The sequence below is a fragment of the Poecile atricapillus genome, chromosome 6 (genome assembly GCF_030490865.1).
Source record: "Poecile atricapillus isolate bPoeAtr1 chromosome 6, bPoeAtr1.hap1, whole genome shotgun sequence".
Taxonomy (NCBI): domain Eukaryota; kingdom Metazoa; phylum Chordata; class Aves; order Passeriformes; family Paridae; genus Poecile; species Poecile atricapillus.
This window is the reverse complement of record NC_081254.1, coordinates 20205756-20230672: the sequence shown is the minus strand read 5'-3', so window position 1 is coordinate 20230672 and position 24917 is coordinate 20205756. Positions and strand designations below refer to the sequence as shown.

Sequence of the window (24917 nt, the reverse complement as noted above, 5' to 3'; positions counted from 1 at the left end):
GCGCTCGATGCCGCAGCGGTGACATGCGTCTCTCATCAGCAGCTGGCCGCTAATTAATTCAGATCCTTTTCCCTCTACGCTTTAGGGAGCGTGGATGCCCCACGTTGCAGAAATGCAACGTCCCCTCCCGCGGTCCCCCCGCACCCGGACCCCTGGAGCTGCCCCCGCTCCGCCGCCCCCGGCCCGCAGCTCCTCGCCCCCGGGCCCGGGGATTGGCCCGGCGGAGGCGGCATCAGCGGCGGGGGGGGGGCCGCCCCCACCCTCCCTCCTCCTCCCTGGCCCCGCCGCCCCCTCGCCCCGGTGCGGCAGGGCCAACCGGGAGACCCAGACGCAGGCAGCGACCCAGCCGCCGCCGCTCCGCGCCCGGCCGCCCGCCCGCAGCATCATCCCCCGATGGCCGCCCGCCTGACCTGCTGCCTCCTGCTGTGGGCCCTGGGCCATGGGGGCTGCCGCTCGCCTGCGGGGGAGGCCGCCGGCTGCCCGCCCGCCTGCCCCGTCCGGCCGCCGGCCGACCCGGACTTGTCCGCCCCCGGCCGCGACCCCCGCGGTGGCTCTTCGCCGCCCCCTGGGCTGGGCAGCATCGCTCAGGACATGGTAGCTGTCCACATGCTTAAGCTCTACGAGAAGTACAACCGGGAAGGGAGCCGGCCCGGCGACGGCAACACGGTCCGCAGCTTCAAAGCCAGGCCGGGTAAGACGGGCCGGGCGCGGGGAGCACCGCTGGAGCCCCCTCGCTCCTCTTTCGCTTAAAAGTGACGGGTTTGCGTCGAGGTTGTCATTGACTGCGGGGGGTGTCACTCTGGGTGAATGCTAGGGGGTCCCCTGCTACCTACACGAACAGGGTGTCTGTCGCCCCTCGCTTTGCGGACGGCTTCCCACCTTCCCTGACTCCCCGGAGAGTATCTCCCCTGGGAAGGTCTCCTTTGCTGTGGATGCAAACCAGCGGCAAAAGAAGCGCCGTCCCTAGCGCATATCGCACAGGGCCGAAAGATCTTTTCAGAAATGCTTGTAGCATAAACCTAGTAGCGAGTGCTCCAGGCACTGGTCCTCTCCCCGGCTCTTCTCGCAGCCTCAGAAGTTCCTGCTAGGAAGAGTGCCGCCTACAGGACCGCCTAAAACTGCTCGGCATCTTAAATTCCTTGCACTGCCTAAACCTGGGAAGACAGGTACCCGACCTCCCTCTCCCCAGTTTTACTTGGCTTGATTATGAGGGTGGAGAAACATGTGTTGTGTCAAAACTATATTTTCATTATCCCAATATTATGTCAAATAATAAAAAGGAGGTTTGCCTGGTTAATAGTGCATACATTTACTATCCTTTGCAAAGGAAACGCTAACTCTCTTTTCTGGAAAAAAACTTACTTCTTTGGTTAACACTTACAGACTGCAACTAAGATCTTAGTTCTTAAAATAAGAACTGTATCAGTTTCCAGAATCTAGTTGTTACTATCTTGTCAGAAATATTCATTATTCTATTTAGACAAATCTGATGGATTGAAAATCACAAAAGCAGATTTTGCATTAATCTATTTCTCCTCCACTTAAGTCTCGTGTATAGAGTACAATGCAGCATACAATGTTTTAGGGAATGCTTACTATAATATTGCACAATAATTCAGATTTTTTTGTGCGCCCCAATTTAATTTCTGTCCTGTCAACTGTAAGACTAAAAAGTAATCATATTCAATGTGGAGGAAACTCCATGGAAGAGTAAATGGCTAAAGAAAATGTCTAAAAATCTAAGAGTTAGTTATGATGTAAAGCAATTGCATACATTTGGGAGAAAAATAAATTGTCATGCTCTAGAATATTAGCTAGCAGTTGCTACAATAGGGGTTAGGAAGGAAGTTCCACTGTGGATGGTTTTCCATTTCACTTTTATTTTTCTGTGAACTGAGCAGCTAATACTGGCTGCCACCCAAATAAAGCTCTGGACTAAAAGAGGGATTTGGGGACAAGGCAAGAATTGCACTATATTCTTTTTTTTAATTTTTCAAATAATCTGATGCACACACTACTTGCATCTGAGTAGCCTAAGTTGTAATTCTGTTTTAAAACACTAAAATAGTGGTGTTTTCTACCCACAGGTAGACTGTGCTGACACAGTCAGCAATAATACAAATAATACAAATCAATATTATTTCACTCATTTGTCTGATCATGCAACCAAGGCAAAGAGGCCCAAAATTAACTTGGCTTTCCCTGCAATGGAAATAAGGCATATCTATGTTCAAAACTCTTGTCCCCTGTGTCTTATCTATGTACTGTCTTTACTGGATCCCATCTTTCCCAAATAAAGAAGCTCCTCTGCACTGTTACTTTGAACTGCATTCATCAAGGTAGTGATAAAAACTCTAAAATGTACCATAGAATGATGCAAGATAAGGGAGAAGAACCTTATCTGCCACCATGTTTATCTGCTCTGAGAAATTGTAATATTTCCTTCTGAAAGAGGAAATTGGCATGTTTTTTTCTAACAAGACCTGGAACGTCCACTATTTATAAAACATGGATAATATTGCAGTCCTATTGAAATAAGCAAAACAGACTACACACACAATAATTTTCATTATCCCAAGCAATGGACTTACTTCTTTTATCACATACCTTTCCGAAAATCTATAAGTGTCTGTTCCTGTGGTGCTGCTTAAAGCTGTTTGTTATGTGACACTCAAGCATCAGGGTTATTTACAGTTGTCAAGATGAAGGCTCCAGCGATACAAAATATTGGTCCAGACATTTGTCCTTTGCCAAATGTATTACTGAGTTCTCCTCAACCACCCAGTTGTATTGCCATCCTTCCTGCTCCTTAGAGAGTATAGGTGGTATTGACTGAGCTATGGAATGTGTAATATTTTCCCATATTCATTGTGAGGCACTTGAATTTTAAATGCATGTGCTGTTTGCATGTTGCCCAAATACAGCTTTTTGGTTTTGTTCCTCTAGCAGTATGCACCCCTTCAGAAAGAGTCCTTCACAAACATCTGATCATCTCCTGTCAGCTCACCCCTACATGTGTGCACAGGGGTTCATTTTTTTTTTTTAATAAGGAGCTGAGAAATAGTATAAGAACTAATTTCTAAGGTTTCTTATTTCTTTAGGTGCTTTCCAGTTTTTAGGGAACTTTGTAGCTTTAGAAAACAGCACCAACTGGCTGAACTTAGTCAAGTCATAATTGGTTTGTGACTAAATGTGAAATATTAAGTTATTGCCCAACTTCACCTAAATTGCTGATTGATGGGAAAGTCTTCATGGCAGCAATTTACTGCCTAACCATGAAACTCCCCCATAAATTGACTCTTGCAGCTCGGACTCATTCCCTGAACACGACACATCCTCCATGCTAAACAAAGCAAAGACCTTAATGAAAAGGAGAAAATAGCAGCCATTTAATTAAGATTGTATTATAACGTATATGTGCAAGAAAACTAAATCAAAACTGATAATGCGTGGTTGACAAGTTGGTAAAAGCCTGAGTGAACTTTTGCAATATGGCAATACAAAATATGCTCCATCCAAAACCCAAATCTTCTAAATTCCTAACAAGTCTGTGCTTCCTGGCTTCTGGATTTTCAGTAGCTGCAGATTCATAGATTCTTATTATGTTTTACAAAGAAATGTGACTTTTGAAAGATGTGTTTCACTCTAGAGTACAGAATTATTTTAGATAATTCAGCCTCCCTTTCTCTGATCTATCATTACAAGTTACTTTCCCTTCTGAAATCCTAAGACACTTGTGTTTGAAATGTCTTTATCCCAACAATGCTTGTGCATCATAGCAGTAACTACAGAGTTGGTAGTGCTTGGAGCATTCTACTACTAAAAGAAGTACTTAAAAATTCAACTGTACGCAGCTTGGGTGGAGAAAACCAGTAGATAGACTTCTTTTTAGAAACATGCCTTCTGCAATAATAAAGCCTGGTGTTCTACTCTCTTCCTTGGCCCGACAAGTCAGCTAGTAGCCTTGTGAAACTGTGCTTCAAAGACTTGAATAAAATCTAAACCCTTAAGTTTTTTCATAGTATGAGCACCTTTACATATGACTAGTGGTGATTAAAAGTTTACCAATAGGAATCCTGTCCTGAACTGACAGAAACAAATAGATTCTTATCACATCAGTGCAAGCTGTTCCACTTCACTGTATGAAGAACAAAATATAGATGGTGTAGAAGGAAATTGCATATTTAAACATTTGTACCCCAAGACTGCCTGTGTGGATTTGCAATTAATGATCATGCTCATCTGCTGTTCTTTTAGTCCAAATCATGGTTCTATCCAGCATTAACTGGGAGATAGTAACAAACAATTTAGTAAGGTGTGGCAGTATTAATTTCCTTCTTTCAAATGAAACCACTTTTAAGGAAGAATGTTCCAACAGGTGGCAATTAATGATACTGCCTTTCTATTGTTGCCAAAATTTCTGTGGCTTGTCATCCATAATGCACTGAAAAACAAACCTAAGTGTTTCTGGGAAGCCTGGCTGTTGCATTTGTTGGGTTTTGTTTGGTTTGGGGTAGTTTTTTACTTCCTTCTGCCAGAGAATTTTCAGGTACAGCAAACAGGGCTGCCAGAGGGTTGGTCCACTTGGTTTAATTAAAGATGCGAATTTACTAACAGTAATCATTTGGTGCATTCTAAGTAGTGTTTGAGCTTGGGATAACAGGAATCACTTCTTGGTTCTGCCACCACTTTCCCATATACCGTTGAGCTAGTAAAAAAACAAAGGCAACTTTTCACAATGATAGACTATTAAGGTATAGTCTTTTTATGCTGGGATGGGATTACATTTTAACACACTAAGAGAGGTTTCTACTGTTTAAATAAACATGGTGCAAGCAGTTATTAGTGTAAAACTGCTCATCTTCCTCAAAAGGAGGGAAAATATGTAAGCTGAGCACACTGTTCAGCTAGCTAAAAAGCTGTTTCAAACAGAGTTTGAATTTTAAGAGTCAGCTCCTGTTCAATAGCATTTGTCACTAACTTAGCACACATTTAAACACAAGCCTTAGAAACCAAATGTGTTTTACAGTGCTTTAAACAAAACTCCTACATGATGTATACTGGAAAGGAGGATTGATCAGAGGAGTAATGACCCCCAAAATGTGTCACACTGCTTACTGCCAGACCCCTTGTGAAATGTCTTGTTTGCACTACTTGCAGATGATGACCTGCTGCCCACAGAGTTAGCACCCAGACATCTTTCAGGAATCTGCAGTCAGCTTTAGATTAGACAATCTTAAATATTTATTGTAAACCAATTTTCTCCCAGTACTGGTTTCAGCAAGGTATTTCTCTGAGCCACAGGTAAATCGGACAGCTTCTCTGAGCCTGTGTTATAAATGAAATACAATCAAGGATTGCTTTTCTTGCCTGCCTAGAATGAAAGGCAGTCTAGAACTAAAAATCTCTTGAAAGAATTTTATCCCTTGTATGTACAAAAGATGCCCAGTATGTTGGACATGTCAGTGTTATTGTAATATTGCTATTAAATAGATTTTTTCCTCTTCTTATTCACCATAGTTTTAAGCTGAAGTGACAAGCTCACTATAATAAATGATTTGATGTAATTGAAAAGTAAAACTTGTTAATTCACTTAAATGGAAATAAGATTTGACTATCATTTCTGGTCTCAAATATATATCCATGTTTTCCTTGATTTCTTGCAGAATTCTTGGCCCAGAAGCCCTTGTACTGCTTCAATCTGACATCCATGCAGGATTCAGAAATGATCCTTGCTGCCACTTTTCACTTCTATGCAGACAAACGCCCTCGGCACCGGGAAGTGTTTTGTAAACGGTCCAAGAACTCATCCTGCCGCCTCCTTCACCTGCCTCCAGTCCTGCCGCTCAACCTAGTTTTCCAAAGCATTCACCACAATTCTGCCTATGGACTAGTGAAAGGGAACTTCACTGTGCTTCTTCAAAGGCGAGGGGCTTGGCATGCAAAGGACATTTCACACATCGTAAAAGAATCAAAACGAGCTGGAGAGCTCATTCTCTGTGCTGAGCTTGATTCTGGGGAGAAACACCAGGGCTTCCCCGAACAGGTTGCCAGCCATTTACCTTATATACTAGTTTATGCCAATGATCTTGCTATCTCTGAACCTAACAGTGTGGCAGGCACCCTACAGCGTTATGATCCATTCCCTCCCAATGACGGGGACCCAAATCTATCCCCTAATGCTTCTACTGATACTCGAGTTAGGAGGGATACTTACCTCGCTAGCTCTATTCAGAACAATGAGTTGCCAGAAGTCGATTATAGCAACAACAAATACAACAAACATGACATATGGGAGAATGCCTACAGATCCTTGAAACCAAAAGCCTCACGCAAAGATCGGAGGAGAAAAGGGCAAGAAAATGCACAAACACTTAAAAAGTCTCAGGTGCTAAATTTTGATGAGAAAACAATGAAGAAAGCAAGGCGAAAACAATGGAACGAGCCAAGGATTTGTTCAAGAAGATACATGAAAGTTGACTTTGCTGATATTGGCTGGAATGAATGGATCATATCTCCCAAATCATTTGACGCTTACTACTGTGCAGGTGCATGTGAATTTCCAATGCCCAAGGTAGTACGCCTTTTTACTCCTGTCAGCTTGCAAACACTAGGCCTACTGTTCTGCTTATCCAGCTACTTCTTCAGTTAGAATTTCCTTTCGATTTTTACTTTCTTCATTGTGTTTTGTTGCCTTGACGTAAAGAATCTAAATATTGTTTCCATCAACTTAGTAATCAGAGTGCAAAAAGATTCCCAGTTTTCTTCATGTGCAATCTGAAGAATAGGAAAAATATCTCAGGTTTATCTTACAATTTCTCATCTAATATATTTAAACCATACCATAAAGACTTTGTAGCTTATGAAAATATGGTTATACACACTAAATCATCCAAATACTCTATTGTAGTGTAGTGGCAGAAGTATGAAGTTTTATATGCTAATATTAAAACAAGCTACTCTATCAGCATATTTCTGATATTCTGGTATGATTTTCATATTTCTGATTCAAGTTGAAGAAAAATGAAGTGTAGTTACACTGAGGTATTTTTAACTTCAGGAAACTGCTTGTCACTTTTGAAAACAAAAATACTGATTAAGATGATATATGTGTGTCTAAATTCTAAATATGTTAGAAAATCCTCCTGGAACAAAGAAGTTGATTTACCTTATGTCTCTAAAAATGCCACAAAACCGGCTCTAGCACCCTAAAGTAAGCATACTGAATTCCTCCTATAGAACCAGTGTGAAATTTGCCAGTGGAGTGTCAAGTATTTGTCTCACTCCCACTCTGCTCTATGGCAAGAAGTAGAAAGGCTGGTAATCCTCTGTTGGACAAGAATTTTAAGGATTTTATAAGGCTTTCAAGTAATGGCAGAGGGGAAGACCTGAAGCACTGCATAACATGCAAATTTAAAAACTGTAATTATTTTGCAATTCTGCCTACAAATGGCCTGATTATTAGTTCAACTGACATTTTTTTATGTGGTCATTTGGCACATAAATAAAGGATAGTGCTTTACAGCACAGAATTTCAAGGCTCTGAAAAAGGGGTCTGCCCTACTTTACATCCAGGGAGATTGATGTATGTTTGTGTTGAAACAAGTGGTATAATTTCAGGAAGACATGGAGGCTAATTTTAAGTCCAAGAACAGTGGAAATCCAGACTTGGTGATTGGGTGTACAAATCAGACCCCATGTTCTTGTGTAGCCGGCCAATGCTGAACCTGGTGTACATAAATTGATACATGGTCTGGCAAAAATTAAAGCTTGCACAGACTCACATACAACTTCACTTTGTTGTTGTAATACAAACTGATCAGGCAACATAATCACCATTTAGCTTATCCAAAATGAAAGACAGCCTGGGAATATGGGTCCTTTGCCATAGATCTACAGTCTAATGCACCATTCACACAACAACATAATTTTTTTTTTAAAGAAAGCCCAACCAACCAACAACCCCACCCTTCAAAAAAAAAGATGCATTTAATACACCTGGCTTCTTGCGAGCAAAACAGCACTACAAAAAAGCTGGTAGGGTCAGAAGAGAGGATCAATTTCTAGCTTGAATAGTTAAATAAGCTTATATTGCTTACTTACTTATCTAGAAATACAGGCAAATACTTGATAACTAACAAGGATTCCCTTTCATTAGTGTCTTGATGCAAAAAAACCAAAATAAGTAAAACAAAAAACCAACTGAAAAAACAGAGAAACTAAATCACAGATACACAGATTTAGGAATTCTGGGTTTGATACCAGATTGATTTGGTTTGCTTTGGAAGAGGTCTACTGCTTGTTAGCTTTGTATTTTTAAGAGGGGAAAAACAGAAACAGATTCAAAGGTGTAGCTTTTTTTAATGTCTGTTTCAAAAGGAAGAGAGAGAGGACACAAGCATGAATGAAGATTTAGTTCAGAGCATAAGACTTGCTAAATATTACTGAGAGAAATTTGTTCTTTCATATATGCTCTAAGTCAGGAAAGTATCAAAGGTCATATTAAAGCTCTTCATAAAGACTTCATCTATATGGTCAACCTATGATGGACAACAGACACCTTATTTCCAAGGTACCCCTTAAGAAATGTGGAGACAGAATTACATGCCTGGCATATTGGGTATCATCACATTGTAGATTTACTTTTTTTCTTAAGTAAAAGTACATCATTCTGCACATCCACTTTAATAAATGCAAGTCTTGATTTAGATAGATACCCAACAGCTTAGCTACAAATCTTCTCATGGTAAGTTCACTTACCTTCCTGCTGAATTTCTTATTCCATGGAGTGTGAGGAAGACTAGGTTACATGTATGGCTGGCTGCAATGCTGCATTTGCCAAATAAATTCCAGTCCTGCATGTCATAGAACCTGATGTGCTGTATATAACTTAGCAGCCAGCATTTAAAACATTAGTACTTCCTCAGGGCCATTATTACTGGGCATTCAACTAATTATTTCAAACTTTCTACTTTAGCACATTGGGACAAAGTCAAATGTGAAGCCTAGCCCATGATCACTGAACACTGATGCCAGGTTTCCAGAAGGGCTGGAAAAATGCAGAGCCTCATTGTACGTGGGATGGGTGTGCTGTCTGGCTCTGCTGTGATTACAGGGCTCAGGCAGCCAGATTCCATACAGGGTATCACTCTATCATAAGCATTTTCCTTTCTAAGCACTTCTGTGCATAGTGTACCCACTTTCAGGCATTAGAAACATAATTAGTGTTGTTGTCCTGGGAAACAGCTGCTCAGTCTAGATAGACTTTGTTCACTTGCAGATATTAAGGGGCTGCATAGCATAAGATCCTTTGAGGATCTTCTGCAGGTTCATAGCCAAGAGCCCTGTAAGTTAGTAACTGGCTGTGAGGGCAATGATGGCTATCCACTGCCCAGAGACAATAAATGCCATTTCAGTAGCACATTGAGATCTGTGATTGTTTCAAATAACAGCATAAAATAACACAAGTGCTAGGAACAGTTCAGGAGGTTTTTCATAAAGGCTAAATTAAAATCTTGATTCTAGAAGCTCTAATTCTCTGAATTTCTATGCTCAGCAGTTGCAGACATGAAACTTCCTGTCTCTCTCTTGCTGCCCACATATGCTGACATGGCCAACATGGGTAGAAAATGATTTTTACTTCACATAGCAGCTGAGACCACCTCACTGCTGCTTGTCTGTGGACAGTTTTGAAATCTAAAGATGAGGGAGGGCAAGAGAGAGCAAGCTGTTGCTAATTATGCTAACATATGCTAATTACAGAAAGGCACTGTGCAGGATTGGTCACTTGTTGGAACTAGGCTATAGGGATGCTGTCTTGAAGGGTCAAGGATAGATTTCACAGTTACTCTTTATAATGGTTTAGTTAAGGAAGATCTGAAAGCCTTAATGGCAGTTAAGGTTTGAATCTGATTTGCTGATATGTTACACTTAATGCAAATGTTTCAAAACAGAATTATCCTAAACACAGCTCCTTTGTTCTATCCATGGACTACGTAACTTTTCATGTTGGAATGGAAAACCATGTTTTTTGTGGCCCTGAACAGGTTATAGATGCAAAGCTGCTGTGAATCCTCACTTCCTACTTTTCCCAGCCCCTCAGCCTGTTTTTTCTCTTTCCCATTTGAGGCTAGCCCATAGGAAGAAAAAAAAACCACAAAAATCTGGCGATGAAGGCAAAGGGAAGCAAAGACCACAGATATTAACTATTTGTCATGCAGTTATGATCAGAAAGGCTCTGTCATGGTTTTTGACTATTCTATACTAACTCTCCTGTGGATGCTTCTTCTGGAGTACCCTGCTCTTTTTTTAAGAGAGAGTGATTACTCCAGGAAAAGGTAACTAATTGCAGGTTAGCATACATGAGGAAAAGTTCTTTTGGAACATAGGGACAGTAATTTTGGAAGTACTTAGAGTAGCAAATTTGCTAAGTCGGACAAGAGGTTAAGAAAACAAAACATAGCATCTAGTAACTGAGAACTATGCCCCAGCTCAGGCTTCTTCTCCTGCATGTCTGCCTCCAATATGTAGAAGGTACATTCAGGGACACTTTTCTTCAGGCCTCTGGCTGCTGACTGTGCCACCAGTGCCCTCCTCTGGTATCTATGAAGGTAGCCTAAGGAACACTAAATATCTGTTGGATATGTCCAGCTCAGGAAAGTTGGAAGTGTGAGACTGGCTGTGCTGCATGGCCCTGTGATTCAAACAGTGACATACTTGCTTTCTTGAGAAACAAAAAACTACATAGTTATTGTCATTTTCCAAGTTGACCTAGGAAAGTGATTACTTATTAATGAAACCATAACTATTTCTTTTTCTGTTCTAGATTGTCCGGCCATCAAATCATGCTACAATTCAGAGCATTGTAAAAGCAGTAGGAATCATTCCTGGCATCCCAGAACCCTGCTGCGTTCCTGACAAAATGAGCTCACTCAGTGTCCTGTTCTTAGATGAGAACAAAAATGTTGTTTTAAAGGTATATCCCAATATGTCAGTTGAAACTTGTGCCTGCCGATAAGTTCATACAAACACACCTTTAACAAGGCCCACAAATCCTGCCTGACTGCTCTGGGAAGTTGTAAAGGAGAAATGAATCCACTTGTGTTGATGAACCAATGCAAGTCTCCAGTTCCTCTACAGAAAGTACGCAGAGAGACTAAAACAAAGCACATGCTCACCTCGGAGGATAGGTCATACTGTCATCATTTGTCTTTCATATTCATCTTCCAGGAATTCAGTACTTCTACAAATACCTTCCTAACCCACCTAGCCAAGATACCTGGTGTTTAGAGAGAAATTTAAGTGTAAACTTTTCCATAATCAAAGGACTAAAATATGTTTTTATGTTATTTTCTGACTATTTTATCTCTGCAGTTAACCAAGAACATGGGAAGTGAACTTGCAAAGGCAGGCTTATTTTAGAATTTCACTTTTGTACACAAATCAAAAATTTTTGCCTAAAACACTCATACTCTTAATATGCATATTTATACTGAAAAATGCTGTAATAAAGGGCTTAAAATGTATATTTTCTTTGGGATGCAAGTATAGTTCACTGCATAAGTTTTCATATAAACAATATGTTAATATAGTCTTTTTTGGTTACCCTTCCTTAATATATAATTTGTTCTACAACAGACATGTAATATCCCACATTTTTGGTTTGCTGGATAATTTCAGGTTGTTAAACATATTCTCGGAATAACACATACAATATAGTAATATGTTGAAATACTAAAAATAAAATAACCAAGATTTATATTTTTGTAAATTATGCTTTATATCCTTTAGATTGTTACATGCTTTTAACAAAAGCTAATAAATTAAAGGTACAGTAGTATCTAAAAATATTTGATTGTCTATCTATAAATGCACTCTCCTGCATTCTGTTAATTAGATGGAAACTAGTAAATACATGTTAAGCTTGTCATAATGCACTTCAATAGATTAAAGACAGAAGGAAATACTATGATCATCCAGACCGACCTCCTGCATAGCACAGATCAAAGAACCTTGCTCAGCAGTTTCTGCACCATGCATTATGGAACTTCTGTTTTAAGCTTGGGAATATCTTTCAAAAACATGCATAAATTTGGCTTTAAAGATTTCATGTGATAGAATATCTCTACTGGACTACAAGTAGTTGTTCCAAAAGTTAGTGCTCTTTGTTCATATGCAGTGGCTTAATCCTAGACTGAATTTGATGAGCTTTAGCTTCAATTCAATGGATCTCACTGTAACCTATTTCATTAGATCCCTTTTATCTATTATCCAAGATACTTTCACTGTGTATTTTTAGTATAGAGAGTAGGGTCAAGTTACATTTTGGCTAAGATTTAAATAGATTGATTTCTTATTCTAAGCCTTAAAACAATTTCTCACAGCTCTCTTCTGAACTCTTTCCAGAACTTTCATTAACTTTCTTTTCAAACAATGAACATCAAAATGGGAAACATTTGGCAGTGGTTCCATTGGAAGTCTTTATAGAAATAAAGTCTCTGCATCCCTCTAACTCCTACACAATCCCCTGTTGATACATTTATGGTAGCCTTTTAACTGCAGCAGTCTTTTAAGGGTTGGTGTTCCCATCATGGTGTCTGTCAATCCTCTTAGTGTCCCCATGTTCTAGGACATACTTGCCACATTTCATTTTCACCCACCTGCTGTACAATAGCATAAAGAAACCAAGAGTGGAAGAAACATCTGAAGTCTGCAAGGTATCACAGATTATAAGACATGGAGTGCTTCCTCCTCAAGAAACAGTCTAACCTTAGGCACTACCTTATCCTATTAATAGCTGCTTTGTTTAAGGGAAGGATATTACACATACTTCCTTCTGATGAACAAGTAACTAGAAGGCTCCGATCCTACTAAGGTTCTAGGTATCTTCTGCCACCAATTTTCTATGCTCAGGTGGTGCAGATTCTCAGACAACAGAGGTGTGTAAATGTGGTAGTTCCTGCTAACGGGCATAAAAGCAAGATTCAGCATGCACGGGAAGCTTTGCAAGGTTAGTCTCACAGCAGTTCTTCCTAATTCCTCCTAGAAAGCTCTGACTAAGAAGTAAATAGCTCTATGGTGCCCTGTCGTGACTACCAGCTACACCTGACAAAAGATCACTGATCAAGTTTGCATTTCTTCTTCCCAAAGTACTTTTGTACTTTGTAAATTACTACAGTAAGGTACACCTTGGGAAAAAGCTTTGTATAATGTTGCTTTTAGAGATCTGCCTTAAAAAAATTACAATTTTGTGTTTTTATAAGTCATGAGAAACTGAACTACAATTGACAGAGTAATGCTAATATATAAAGAAACATTTAAAGTTTGTCAGAAAGTCATAATTCCTATAGAACAGCCATAAGCCTAACATTTTTCAAAGCATCTTAAATCCACATTATTTCTGTTCTCTATAAAAATCTATCTTTTTATGTAGGTCTAGTCTTGCTCTCATTTATCACTAGCTCTTAACAGCCTGACATATTAACTTAGTGTGCTTATATTCTCATCTATAGCATTTTTTTTTCCTTAAGGAGTATTTGCCATATCTTGAATTAGTCCTTGGATAAAAACATTCTTTTTAATGATGCAAGCTATTATGGCAAGAGATACCACATTGTGATCTAAGGTCTATAGGACATAAGGAAAAATGCTACTGCTACTCATAAGGATACCTACAAAACTCTAAGATGTTAAGACTGCATTTAAAGTTCTGTTGGCAAAACTATATATATTACACCTTTAAGTGTCATTGCTCTCAAAACATACCTTCACTACACAAGTCATACACACCTCTTATTGGTAAAGCTTATTTCATTTAGAGTTTAGCTGTACTGGTCAATTGTTCAATGCAAAAAATGTTTTCAACCACTTTTCGTGGTTTAAGTTACTCCATTTTGGATCTTTGGTATTTGGATGTCTAATCTTCCTTTGGAAAGAGAAACTTTGCACTTGAAATGGCACAAATGGAGACAGCTGCTGCCAGAGCTGATACCCCTACTGTCTTGGTTCCAACAGAACTTTTTATTTCTTTGAACATCTTATAAACCATTCTGCTCAATGCTTGAGTTTCTAGAGAAAGTTACTAGAGATAAAACAGGTCAAGATAATTCCACTAACTAATCCTAAAAGAAAATGGTATGAGTAAAGACAGATAAAACATGAAAACAGCTGATACTAGCCAGCAAAGTGTTAAAACCTTTTTTCTAAAACAAATTCAATTTCATTCTTTCAGGCCACTGTTTAATTGCCAGGGACAAAAGCAAAAGCTACAATGTACCTAGGTTTTTGTGGAGTATTCAATTCACTTGCACGAGGCTGCATAATTAAAATGAACCACTGGACAATATTAATGTGTTTGTGTAAGTAATGTGTATCACATTAATTAAAATCTGTCTCACTGCCAAACCTCAAAGAACAGCTTTCAAAAGGAATTTCCACTGAGTTAAACTGTTCATTGTAAAGTTTCTGCAAAGCTGACACTTGGCCTGACACTATTTGACACCTTCATGTATGAACTTAGAGTCTGTATATAGCAACCCCCAAAGCATTTGCAGGAGGAGAGAGGTATTTATATAGATCGTTTGATCTAACTGCATTTCATGTAATTAAAATTAATTTTAAAGTAGACAGATGCAGAACTTCAGGTACCTAGGTACACAGAATAGAAGCTGTTCCTACTGAGTACAAGACTGCTTGTACTGCAAGACCCTTGAAGTTCATACAAAAAAATTTGTGGCTGCCATGTATCTGTGATGCAGTTTGAGCATCCAGTATGATGCTATATAATGGCAGCCAGTGAAAGTTTTGGAAAGATAGACATTGGAGCAGCGAACCACATAAAGAAAGGATATTTTATTTCTGCATGTGGCACTGGTGGACTACCACTAGAAAACTATGTATGGCCTTAGGGTTCACCTTTTCAAGAAGACATTCAAATTTTGAAAGAGACACAAAAAAGAAAGAAACCAAAACACGGAGAGAAAATGTCTTTTGTTAGTAAAAGGAACAATCTGTTTATCAGAAAGAAAACTGAGAAGTAACTTGATTACACTGTGCAAGAACTTTAATAGGGAAAAAATGCCACTGCTATGGGATTCCTTAAAGTAGCCAGAAAGTTACAAGAATTCCTGTCTAGAAGATAATGTTGGGCACAATGAAATAATGAATGTGGCATGAAGAGTTTTGTAGCTATAGCTGATAATCTTTTAGCTACAAAAAGTGAAGAAATTTTTGATTCTTTGACATATTCAGAAAAAGTCTGTTGGCACTAAAGAAGTTATGTTTAGCCAAACAAAAGTAATTGGACTCTGCATATAGGTAGGAAACACAAAGGGCCTGAGTAAATATAAGTCTTGCTATGCAGGAGATCAGGATCAATGCTAAATAATCCTTTTTAACTTTATGTCATAGGATCATAATTAACCAGGATCTTGGATTCAAGTTATCACTTGAGCAGACAATAAGCAAGCATTGCAGAAGTCTCAGATCACTTTAAATGCTGCGTATCTACTGCTAAAAAAAACAAGAGGAATGGCCAAAAACGGCAAAATCTTGACCACATGTTTGCAATGAGATTTTTGTTAATGTGAAAGCTCGTAATACTCTTCAGTTTTTGGGATGCCTACATCATGAATTGAATTCTTAGAAAAAATGATGCATTAATAGAACAGAAAAAGAAGTTATGTATCATTAGATTAAATCATTAATACATTCATTAAAATAAATAAACCTGGGGTTTTTTCCGCATTATGAGAGATTATTTTGCCTTGGCCTGTTCTTCTAATGCACACAATATCTTCAGAGATAATCTGTATCTTCAAAAGGATTTTTAACTTTCCCTGTGGTCTTGGAAGGCCTAGTTCTGTCTTCATTTTGAGGTTGCTGAAAAAATGGCTGGTTGTTTTTGGACTGGATTGACCATCATAAATCTATGAAATATATTACATAAGATACTATAAAAACAAGCCTAAATTCCCATACACAAAGGAATCAAACTGAAAATGGAAAAGCCTGCAAACAACATGAAGCACTTGACACAAAACAGATATTTCACTGTGTACAAACAATAGCCCTTGGCTGATAAACGAAGAGAAGTTTTAAGGTTGCTTGTAATGTCATGAGATCATGTCTTGCAGAATCATAGGTCTCCATCAAAGTAATGGGCATTTTCTGATTGTATGTGAAGGGAATGTATAAAATATTTGTGAGGTATTATTTGCTAGTAGCTAATAGAGTCATTTTGTTCTAGATCTGTATTTTCCAGACTTGCTGAAAACAGTGTAAACTTCTGCATCCCTAAGAAAGCTTCTCTCTGTGTTGGCAAGGAAATGATAGAAGAATGTAATTAAGCAAAGATGACCCTAAAGTGAAATGTGGATTCTTTACAATATACAATGTCCTTCCCACCAGCCACATGTGTTTGTCAGATGTTTACAGAATCTTCATTAACTAAGAGCTTTGCTAGATAACAGAAGCTGAAGCATGGCATCAATGACTCTGATAAGGACAAGTGTACGACCAATCTGCTTGACAACTGACAAGAGGCTGGGGTTTGAGGCAGACTGCAAAAAGAACACAAGAAAGTGATTTGCAAAGTGCATTCCAGTTGTTTGCCTTACATCTTCTTTCCTCTGTCTGTATTGAAACAAGACTGGCAATCAGCTAAAATACCCTTGTCCTCCTGTCTCTCCACCAGAAACTAAATATAGAAGAAATGCATTGTTTTGGTGTATTAGCTGCACTGTCTGTTTTTAACATCATTGCTTGTTTGACAAGAGGCAAGCCTTTGGAAGACTGGAGCAGGCTATCAGCTATGGGAAAGTCTGATGCACACTTTCATGATCCTGGGGAAGTAGAAGATGAGACCCATTTCAACTTTAAATCTTTCTTGGAGAATATGAAGATGGATTTACTACGGAGTTTGAATTTGTCAAGAGTCCCCTCACAAGTGAAGACCAAAGAAGAACCACCACAGTTCATGATTGATTTATACAACAGATATGCTGCAGACAAGTCCTCCATCCCTGCATCCAATATTGTAAGGAGCTTCAGTACTGAAGGTAGGAAAAGTCCTCAATTTGTGGATTACAGTTTTTAAAGAAGTACATGAATAGTAAATAGTCAGATTCTTTTGAAGTTCAGAGGAAACAGAGTTCCTAATTTCCACAGATTCTTTAGAAATTAAACATTAAAATTTTGGATTTAATTCTTACCCCATAGTTTCTTTCAGTCTTTAAAAAATGCAGTTACCTTTCGTTTTCTTATTTGATATTTTCACTGTACAATATTCACTTCTCAGATGATTGAAGATGATGCACCAAATAACAAGGTTTACATGAAGCATGTTAGTCAATCCTAGATATTTGGAACTGAGTTTTTATGTTAGCATGCAAACATTTGATCACCTATAATTGAGACTGATGCTAGAGAGCTTTTCTTTCTGATGGGCTCTGTACATATTTAAAAACAACAACAACCAACTGGGAAATTTGTCACTGGCTCCAAGCAAGGAACAGCACTGCTCCTCCAAAATTCTGGATTAGACAAAGATTTATATGAAAATGCTAAGTCATGAACAGAAAAAATTCAAGATCTCTGTCTATGAAACATTAAACAGACTTCTAAAAGATCCATCAGGCAGTAAAAAAGCTAGTAGTAAGTGCACTCCTAATTATAAAAATGAAACAGGGAGAAATGAAGTTTCTGTTTATATGAAAAATAGACATACACAGGTAACAGCACTAGGGAGAATTCCAAATTCCCAAATTAGTGTCCCTAGTCCTGAAATAAAAATCTCAAAAATAGGACCTCAATTAGAGTTTCCATATCTCACTCTCCCCTCTGACTACTTTAGTGGGTAAATGATCTGAAGAAATAGCAGCAACAGCCAATTAAAATTGCCCTAAAATCCAATCATGATTAAGCAGTTAGTTTACATTGAGCATTAAACATCAGGGATGACTTTTAACCACTACCTATCTGATCTTCCAGCCAAATATCTGCCCCTCCCATGGCAGAGTTGCTGGTACTGCACAAAGATTTATAGACAACTAACAAGGGTGAACAAATCCACACAAACTCAGGGAGTTCAGCCTGGAATAGTCTGGGATGTGGGCATGAAAGGCTGTTTATCACTAAGTCCCAGTTCAGATAGACACTAGAGCTTCAATTCAGGACTTTCAGAAACTTTTGTGTTTCCCCAAACTCCCAGTCTAAGCTGCTTTCAAACTTATCTGAAGACAACAACAAAAGCCTCAGCACAGCCAGTTCTTAAAGACACATATATACAGACACGTATATATTAAAGCAGTTCATCCCATGCACGATTATAAGAGTAGGAAATCATTGGTACTTTTACAAGTGCTTTGTGTAAAAATATCTTAGCAAATTGCTAAATCTAAAAACTCTACAAATGCCTTATTTATGTACATAATACTGCCCACCATCATCCATAGTTTGTTCTAGGCAGCTTCTTTATGCTTCCCTTCACACATTCACCTGGCTATGCAATCACAGTAAAATACTACCAACACTAGGGACTTCCATTTCCTCTTTTCACTCTCTGTCCTTGAAACTTGGCCAGAAGACAGGATTCTTTTTTTTTAAGGCTGTTACCATGCTCTTCTTTTATCCCCAAAATATATCCTTTAAAGTCTTTCAAAATCAAGTTACTTGGACAGTCACAGAAGCACTGTAACCACATGTTTTAATTTCCTATTGCAGATGTTGTTTCTTTAGATTCACCAGAAGAAAACTCATTTCAGAAACACATTTTGTTCTTCAACATCTCTATTCCACATTATGAGGAAATCACCAGAGCTGAACTGAGAATTTATATCTCCTGTCACAGGGAAGCTGGGTCTCTCTCTAGGCTGGAAGGCAACATGGTAATTTATGATGTTCTAGATGATGGTCACTGGGAAAACACAGAAAGTACCAAATCTTCCCTTGTCTCCCACAATATCCAGGAATGTGGTTGGAAGATGTTTGAAGTGTCCAGCGCTGTGAAAAGATGGGTCAGGGCAGACAAACTGGAGACTAAAAATAAGCTAGAGGTTGTTATAGAGACTAAAGCTCTGAGTGGTTTTACCTGTGGTAAGCTGGATGTCAGTGTTACACCTGACACTAAAAATCTGCCCCTGTTAATAGTGTTCTCCAATGACCGCAGCAATGGGACAAAAGAGACCAAAGTGGAGCTCCGCGAGATGATTGTTCATGAACAGGAAAGCGTGCTCAAGAAACTAGGGAAGAACAACACCTCATCTGAAGAGGAACAGCTGGGAGAGGAAAAGGCCATCACTGGATCCCACCTGCATTCCTCCAGAAGCAAGAGAAGCGTTGGAGCCAACCACTGCAGGAGAACTTCCCTCCATGTGAACTTTGAAGAGATTGGCTGGGATTCCTGGATCATTGCACCAAAAGATTATGAGGCTTTTGAGTGTAAAGGAGGCTGCTTCTTCCCTCTGACAGATAATGTCACCCCAACTAAACATGCTATTGTCCAAACTCTGGTGCATCTCCAAAATCCAAAAAAAGCCTCCAAGGCCTGTTGTGTTCCAACCAAACTGGATTCAATCTCCATTCTTTACAAGGATGATGCTGGTGTACCCACTTTGATATATAACTATGAAGGGATGAAAGTGGCAGAATGTGGCTGCAGGTAGTATACAAGGCAGAATCTGTAAGAACAGGAGTTTTTCTGTCCTGTGTAAATCTGTACAATATTGATGCAAATTAAGACCATTGCAAAGCATGTATGGAGCAGGGTATGGGGCTGGTTGTTGTTGCTGCTTGTTTTAAGGGAAAATTGGCATTTAAAGAATGGCAATCATTGTAAATAGCCTGCATTATATATCATGGCAAAATGAATACTGGATTAAAATATTGTGAGATTGAATGAACTATGCATTATCTGGTGACAGTCAGTCAATGCCTTATTTCAAACTTTCTGTTTAATTGACTGTATTTAGATCACAAACTAGAGGATTTTCAATAGGGGTTTAGGATGTCCTGTAAAGTTTAAGAGCTCTTGAAATCTAATTCTCTCAGTCAACTCTGACATTTTCAACTTCGGTAAAACTCAGTAAATGGAATGTTGTCTGCATGATAAAGTCAGGAATCTAAATCCAGGAAGCCTTTTCTCATATCAGTAATCTCAGAGACTTTTACAGGCAAATTATTTGTTCCTGTAAGTGAAGATTTGCAGTATTCAAAACAGAAGAGACTCTCACTTACTTCATTCCAAAGTTTCCTTCTGTGGGTAGCAGGTGCCTTAGTTTCAACTTTCTTATCCTCAACGTCCCTATTTTTACCCCTTTCTGGCACATACTTGAATGATAAGAAGTGCAGCCTTCCGCTTCTAAGACACTGTTTCCTAGGAGGAGCAGCAGCCCTTATCGCCGCACAAAGATAAGGAGCCACTCTGACCCACTGCATATTCTTAGTATTTCTTTGCAAGAACATGCAGCCAAATGATGTCCAGCCTTAGAAGCTGTATCCTAAGAGCAGTGGGGGTTGGCAGAGCTCAGCACTTTTGAAAAGCCCAGGCTGCTTATTTAGAGGCCTAAATCTGTGGTTCAGAGTCTGGCATGAGGTTCTGATTTTTTTAAAATTTCTTCTTAGGAGGAACTCTATTTACATATCTATTTTACATACAAAATTATTTCACTCCTTAGAATCTGGGGAAAATGGGAAACTTCTATCTGTGTCATATTGAATTGCTGTATGAGAAATATACCATCATACTATCATTCTTCTGACTTCAGTTGTATTTTCACTAAACAAGGACCCAATCTTTTCTGCAATTAAAGTAAATTTCCTTTGATGCTAATGGAAGTTTTGCCTGTAAAAGGACAAACTGTCTTCCATTGTTTGCAGGTGACAGGTGTACATGCTATACAACATCACCATAGTGCACCTCACTTCTACTCCTTCACCACCTACCTGACACACAGGACACACACTACTCCTTCACATATCTACCTGAGAACTCTTTTGAACCAAATCCTTAACAAACTACACATCGATTCAAAAAGGTGAAGAATATTGATGAGGCAAAAAATCTAAACTGTACCCTAATGTACGGAAGCAACAGAATTTAAATCAATACATATGTTTTTAATTAGGACAGCCTGTGGGCAAGACGAATTGATTTGGCATGAACAGGTCAGCTTGAAATCCAATACATGGTTTATTTACTATTGTTAACCTAATACAGAGCAAAGAGCAGGTGAGTGGGAGCAGGGCAGTTGTAATTCCATCAAGAACTGCTGGTTAGATCACAAACCATGAGCATAAAGCACAATTCACTAGAATTTTTGAACTGATTTATAGTCTTTTTCTTTAGAACTGCTCTGCAATTGGATCAGATCTGAGGTCTGGGTCCATGCAAACTCCATACATCCCTAGCTGCATGCCATTAACCTCTAAAGCTTCCCACAGCAGTTGGGGATGATTACAGCAGTAATTATTTTACCACTGGCTTCTGTCACTTTACAGTGATTGTTACGTCTTCCTCCTGCCAGATCCCCTGTATTCTCTCCTTATTTTGTTCCTCTCTCCTAAGCTCCCAATATTTTGCAAAAGTTCTCTTAAGTGACAGAAACAACCAAACATACACTTGGTGTAATCACATTAGAAGACTTATTCACCTTCATGTCAATGTAATTGTAGCTAAGTGCCCTCCAGTTATCTAAACACAAGGTCACAGTTATATTTTGACTTCACTGAATACAGGACTTTGTCCATAATTAAATGAAAAAAATGGGGAAGGGGAAAAACCTTCAGAGAGAAATTCTCAAGAACCAGGGGGGGAGCTGGGGGTAGGGTGTTACATTTTGCAGTCAAACACTGATCTTAACTTCCCTTATTTGGCTAGGGAAAAAAATTACCTCAAACCATTTTTGGCTCAAAACCTCAGCTTCTAGATGTGCTATCAGAATTCCAGAGAAGACCTACAGATCCCATCACAAAACTGGACTAGAAGTTGCTTTTATATTTCAATGAAAAAAATCAATTGAACTTCCAGCCAGCTTTAACAATCCTATGTCCACTGGCTTAGCATTTTGGTTGGCATGGTAGTGAAACGAAACATGAATCTTTCCATAGGGTAATGAACAGGGTCAAGAAAAATGAGAACCCAGTAGTGACTACAGCTGTTACCATCTTCAGCTTGGCTGAAGAGCATGTCAAATTGATGTTTGGCTTTACATTTAGCAGCTTGATTTGTGTAGTTTTGCACATTTAATTTGAAATAATTGTTTGAGATCTCTCAGGTTTCAAATGCTTTGGGATGCAACAAGTCAGCCAGGTGGTCATGATGGTTCTAGAGAGTCCACAGGCTGTGAAGAACAGGTAAGCATCTTTCCCCTGCTTCAAGCTGGGTCCCACTGGACACTGAGAATCCCCTCTCTCATCACTGGATTATGAATGTTGACCAGCAGTTACTGAGGAGCAGGCTGGGTGCGGTGTTCAAAGTTAAACAGCTAAACAGTTAAGATAAAAACTTATTTGTTCAACATAAACACAAGGCTGATGTCTGTCCTCCTTCTCAGGCCTGTTACCCATCTGTGTAACAATCCTGTAACATCAGAGTCACCAGCTGACTCCACAGCCAATTTTAAGGCTAACCTGTAGCACTTCAGTGTGAATAGATAAACCACCTGGTGGAAAGTGGTCAGAAGATACAACTGGTGCTACTTTTACATAGCTTCCCACCTTGACTGTGTACACAGCAGACACAATATTTTCTGATCTCACCCACTCCTCCATGCCATGTCCCAACACAAAAGAGCAGCTGACACAACCTAATACAGAACCAGCAGTCACTAAAAATAAAAATGTCTCAATTTTCACTATTCTTTTCTACAGGTGAAGAGACAATAGCCTTATGGGAATCTGGAGGTGTTTGGCTAGTATCTGCTCAGATACCTTTATACTGTAAAGATCCTGTCAATACAGAAATGTTAAGCTAAATTAACAACTCCTGATGTTCAGAATAAAAGATTTTAGATGGCCCCTCAAAGAAACCCATCATTTCTGACACAGCTCTGCCCAGCATGGTTAATACTCTCCCAGCACAGCTGATTCCAGCCCCTTCAGGGCCTGGCCTCTACCACACAGGTAATGCACACAGATGCATGGCCGTGCACCATGGAGGTCCCCATCTCCACAGGCTGTGAACTCCAGGAAATATCAGTACCTTGCTGTAACTCCTCACAGGCAGCACTGAATCGGTTTGTTACTGTAAAGAGTTGCAAGGTATAGGTAGGAACACATACCAAGCTGGCAAAGCCAACGTAGTAAGTGAGCAGTGTCTGCCCTCGGACTGCGGGATTACTTTGAATCTTCTCTGGCTGCTCTGAACAGCTAACGGGGCACTTCCCTTCTCCCGTGTTAACTCCCCAGCGTACCATCTGTAGTGTGTTCAGAGGTCAGAAACAGGGCAGGTCCCTCAGCAGTCCCCGGGGGCTCGGAGCGCTGCTGTCAGGCTGCCAGTCGGGACGCTGTGCCTGCCTGAGGGGCACGCCTGCTCCGCGCCGCCCCGGCCCTCACTGGAGCGCCCGGGCGGCCTCGGAGCCGTGTTTGGCCCGCCCTCGGCCATCAGCGCTTTCTGCAAGCGCTGCCTCGGGGCCGGGCCGGGCCGGGCTGTCTGCGGTCCGTGCTCCTTCCGGGCCGTCTCCGGGCTGCGGCGCCCCCCGTGTTCCCCACACCACTGACGCTCCCACACATTTTCTTACTCTCCCTCCCATCTTAAAGCCTCTCGGCATACAGGTGTCTCCTGCCATCTCGCTCTGGGCTGCCCACAGCCTCTTTCACCCTCTCTGTGTCTCCAAGCTAGCCCACTGCACCGTCTTCCCTGGCTTCTGCCTCCCCGCACCCTCCGAAACATGTTGTCCTTCTAAGCTGCACCTGTTTCTTCTCTGTCATCCTCCTTAACGCTTCTGCTGGACCATCAGTCATAATTCGGCTGAAAGCCTGACAGGAAAATCGCTTCAGTGTAGCGCTGGCAAAGGGGACTCGCCGTGCTCACCCCCTTGCTGAGGTGTTTGATTTGGCCGGAGCCTGGCGCACCCACCATCAGCCCTCACAAACGCCTTGACAGCGGCCCAGAGCACCGAGGGGGCAGGGGGAGCGTCCCGGCGGCCTGGCCCCTCGGACTGGGCTGGCAAACAAAGCTTCTGGTCCAGCAGCCGCGGAGAAACCCGGTCCTTTCCAGCTGCCCAGATAAAGGGCCCAGCTAAAGGGCAGGCAGGAGAGCCAGGACGAGTCGTCAGGGCCGTCAGCAGAACCACCTGCAGGAATCAGATCGGTTTGGGGGCAGCCATCTGTGATGGCCACTAAACAAAGCCTGCTGTGGGTGACTGGACTTCTCACTGTTTCAAATATAACCCCAGGGTACGAGGGCTTGATAGAGTATTTAATATTCAATATTTTTTATGGTTGGCTAACTCAGGTGTACCATGCTGAACAAACATGTAAATCTATCCAAAATGTAGAATGTAGAGAATACAGACAATATAATGCAAACACATAACAATTCTTCAGGGACTGCACGTTCAAAAGTATGTTTCTGAACTAGGTCAGGTTGTATATTTTAAATGCATATTCTTGATGACCTCCTGAATCTTATCTAGAATATAGTAGTTCATCTGTTCAGCAGAGCTGGTCAATATGAGTTTATCGCAGCTGTGGTCCATAAACTATGATGACTCTCCACCTGTTCCTGGCTGAATTAGAGAGATTTCAAAATGGGAATACAATTTTTCTACCCCCACTCAATCTTACATTAAAAATATAAATCATCTTCTCATTCTTTTTCTTCTCTTTTTCTTGATGACTGTAAAAAGGGAAGGGAAGGGAAGGGAAGGGAAGGGAAGGGAAGGGAAGGGAAGGGAAGGGAAGGGAAGGGAAGGGAAGGG

The 24917-nt window shown here is 40.3% G+C and overlaps 2 protein-coding genes across 2 annotated transcripts; both read left to right on the top strand.

Annotated features, from left to right (window-relative positions):
* Positions 1 to 305: 305 nt before the first annotated feature.
* On the top strand, positions 306 to 11771 carry GDF10 (growth differentiation factor 10). Its single transcript, XM_058841416.1, has 3 exons — positions 306 to 691; positions 5667 to 6574; positions 10826 to 11771. The coding sequence occupies exons 1-3, from the start codon at positions 394 to 396 to the stop codon at positions 11015 to 11017; spliced, it is 1398 nt and encodes a 465-aa protein (XP_058697399.1). The 5' UTR covers positions 306 to 393; the 3' UTR covers positions 11018 to 11771.
* Positions 11772 to 16366: 4595 nt separating this feature from the next.
* Positions 16367 to 20791, top strand: GDF2 (growth differentiation factor 2). The gene is made up of 2 exons (XM_058841412.1): positions 16367 to 17057; positions 18721 to 20791. Exons 1-2 carry the CDS (start codon positions 16712 to 16714, stop codon positions 19659 to 19661), a joined length of 1287 nt encoding a protein of 428 aa, XP_058697395.1. The 5' UTR covers positions 16367 to 16711; the 3' UTR covers positions 19662 to 20791.
* Positions 20792 to 24917: the final 4126 nt, after the last annotated feature.

Coding starts and splice junctions, on each gene's coding strand:
- GDF10 (XM_058841416.1), top strand. CDS start 394: ATGGCCGCCCGCCTGACCTGCTGCCTCCTGCTGTGGGCCCTGGGCCAT. Junction 692..5,666: donor CAGCTTCAAAGCCAGGCCGG/GTAAGACGGGCC, acceptor GATTTCTTGCAG/AATTCTTGGCCCAGAAGCCC. Junction 6,575..10,825: donor GTGAATTTCCAATGCCCAAG/GTAGTACGCCTT, acceptor TTTCTGTTCTAG/ATTGTCCGGCCATCAAATCA.
- GDF2 (XM_058841412.1), top strand. CDS start 16,712: ATGCATTGTTTTGGTGTATTAGCTGCACTGTCTGTTTTTAACATCATT. Junction 17,058..18,720: donor AAGGAGCTTCAGTACTGAAG/GTAGGAAAAGTC, acceptor TTCCTATTGCAG/ATGTTGTTTCTTTAGATTCA.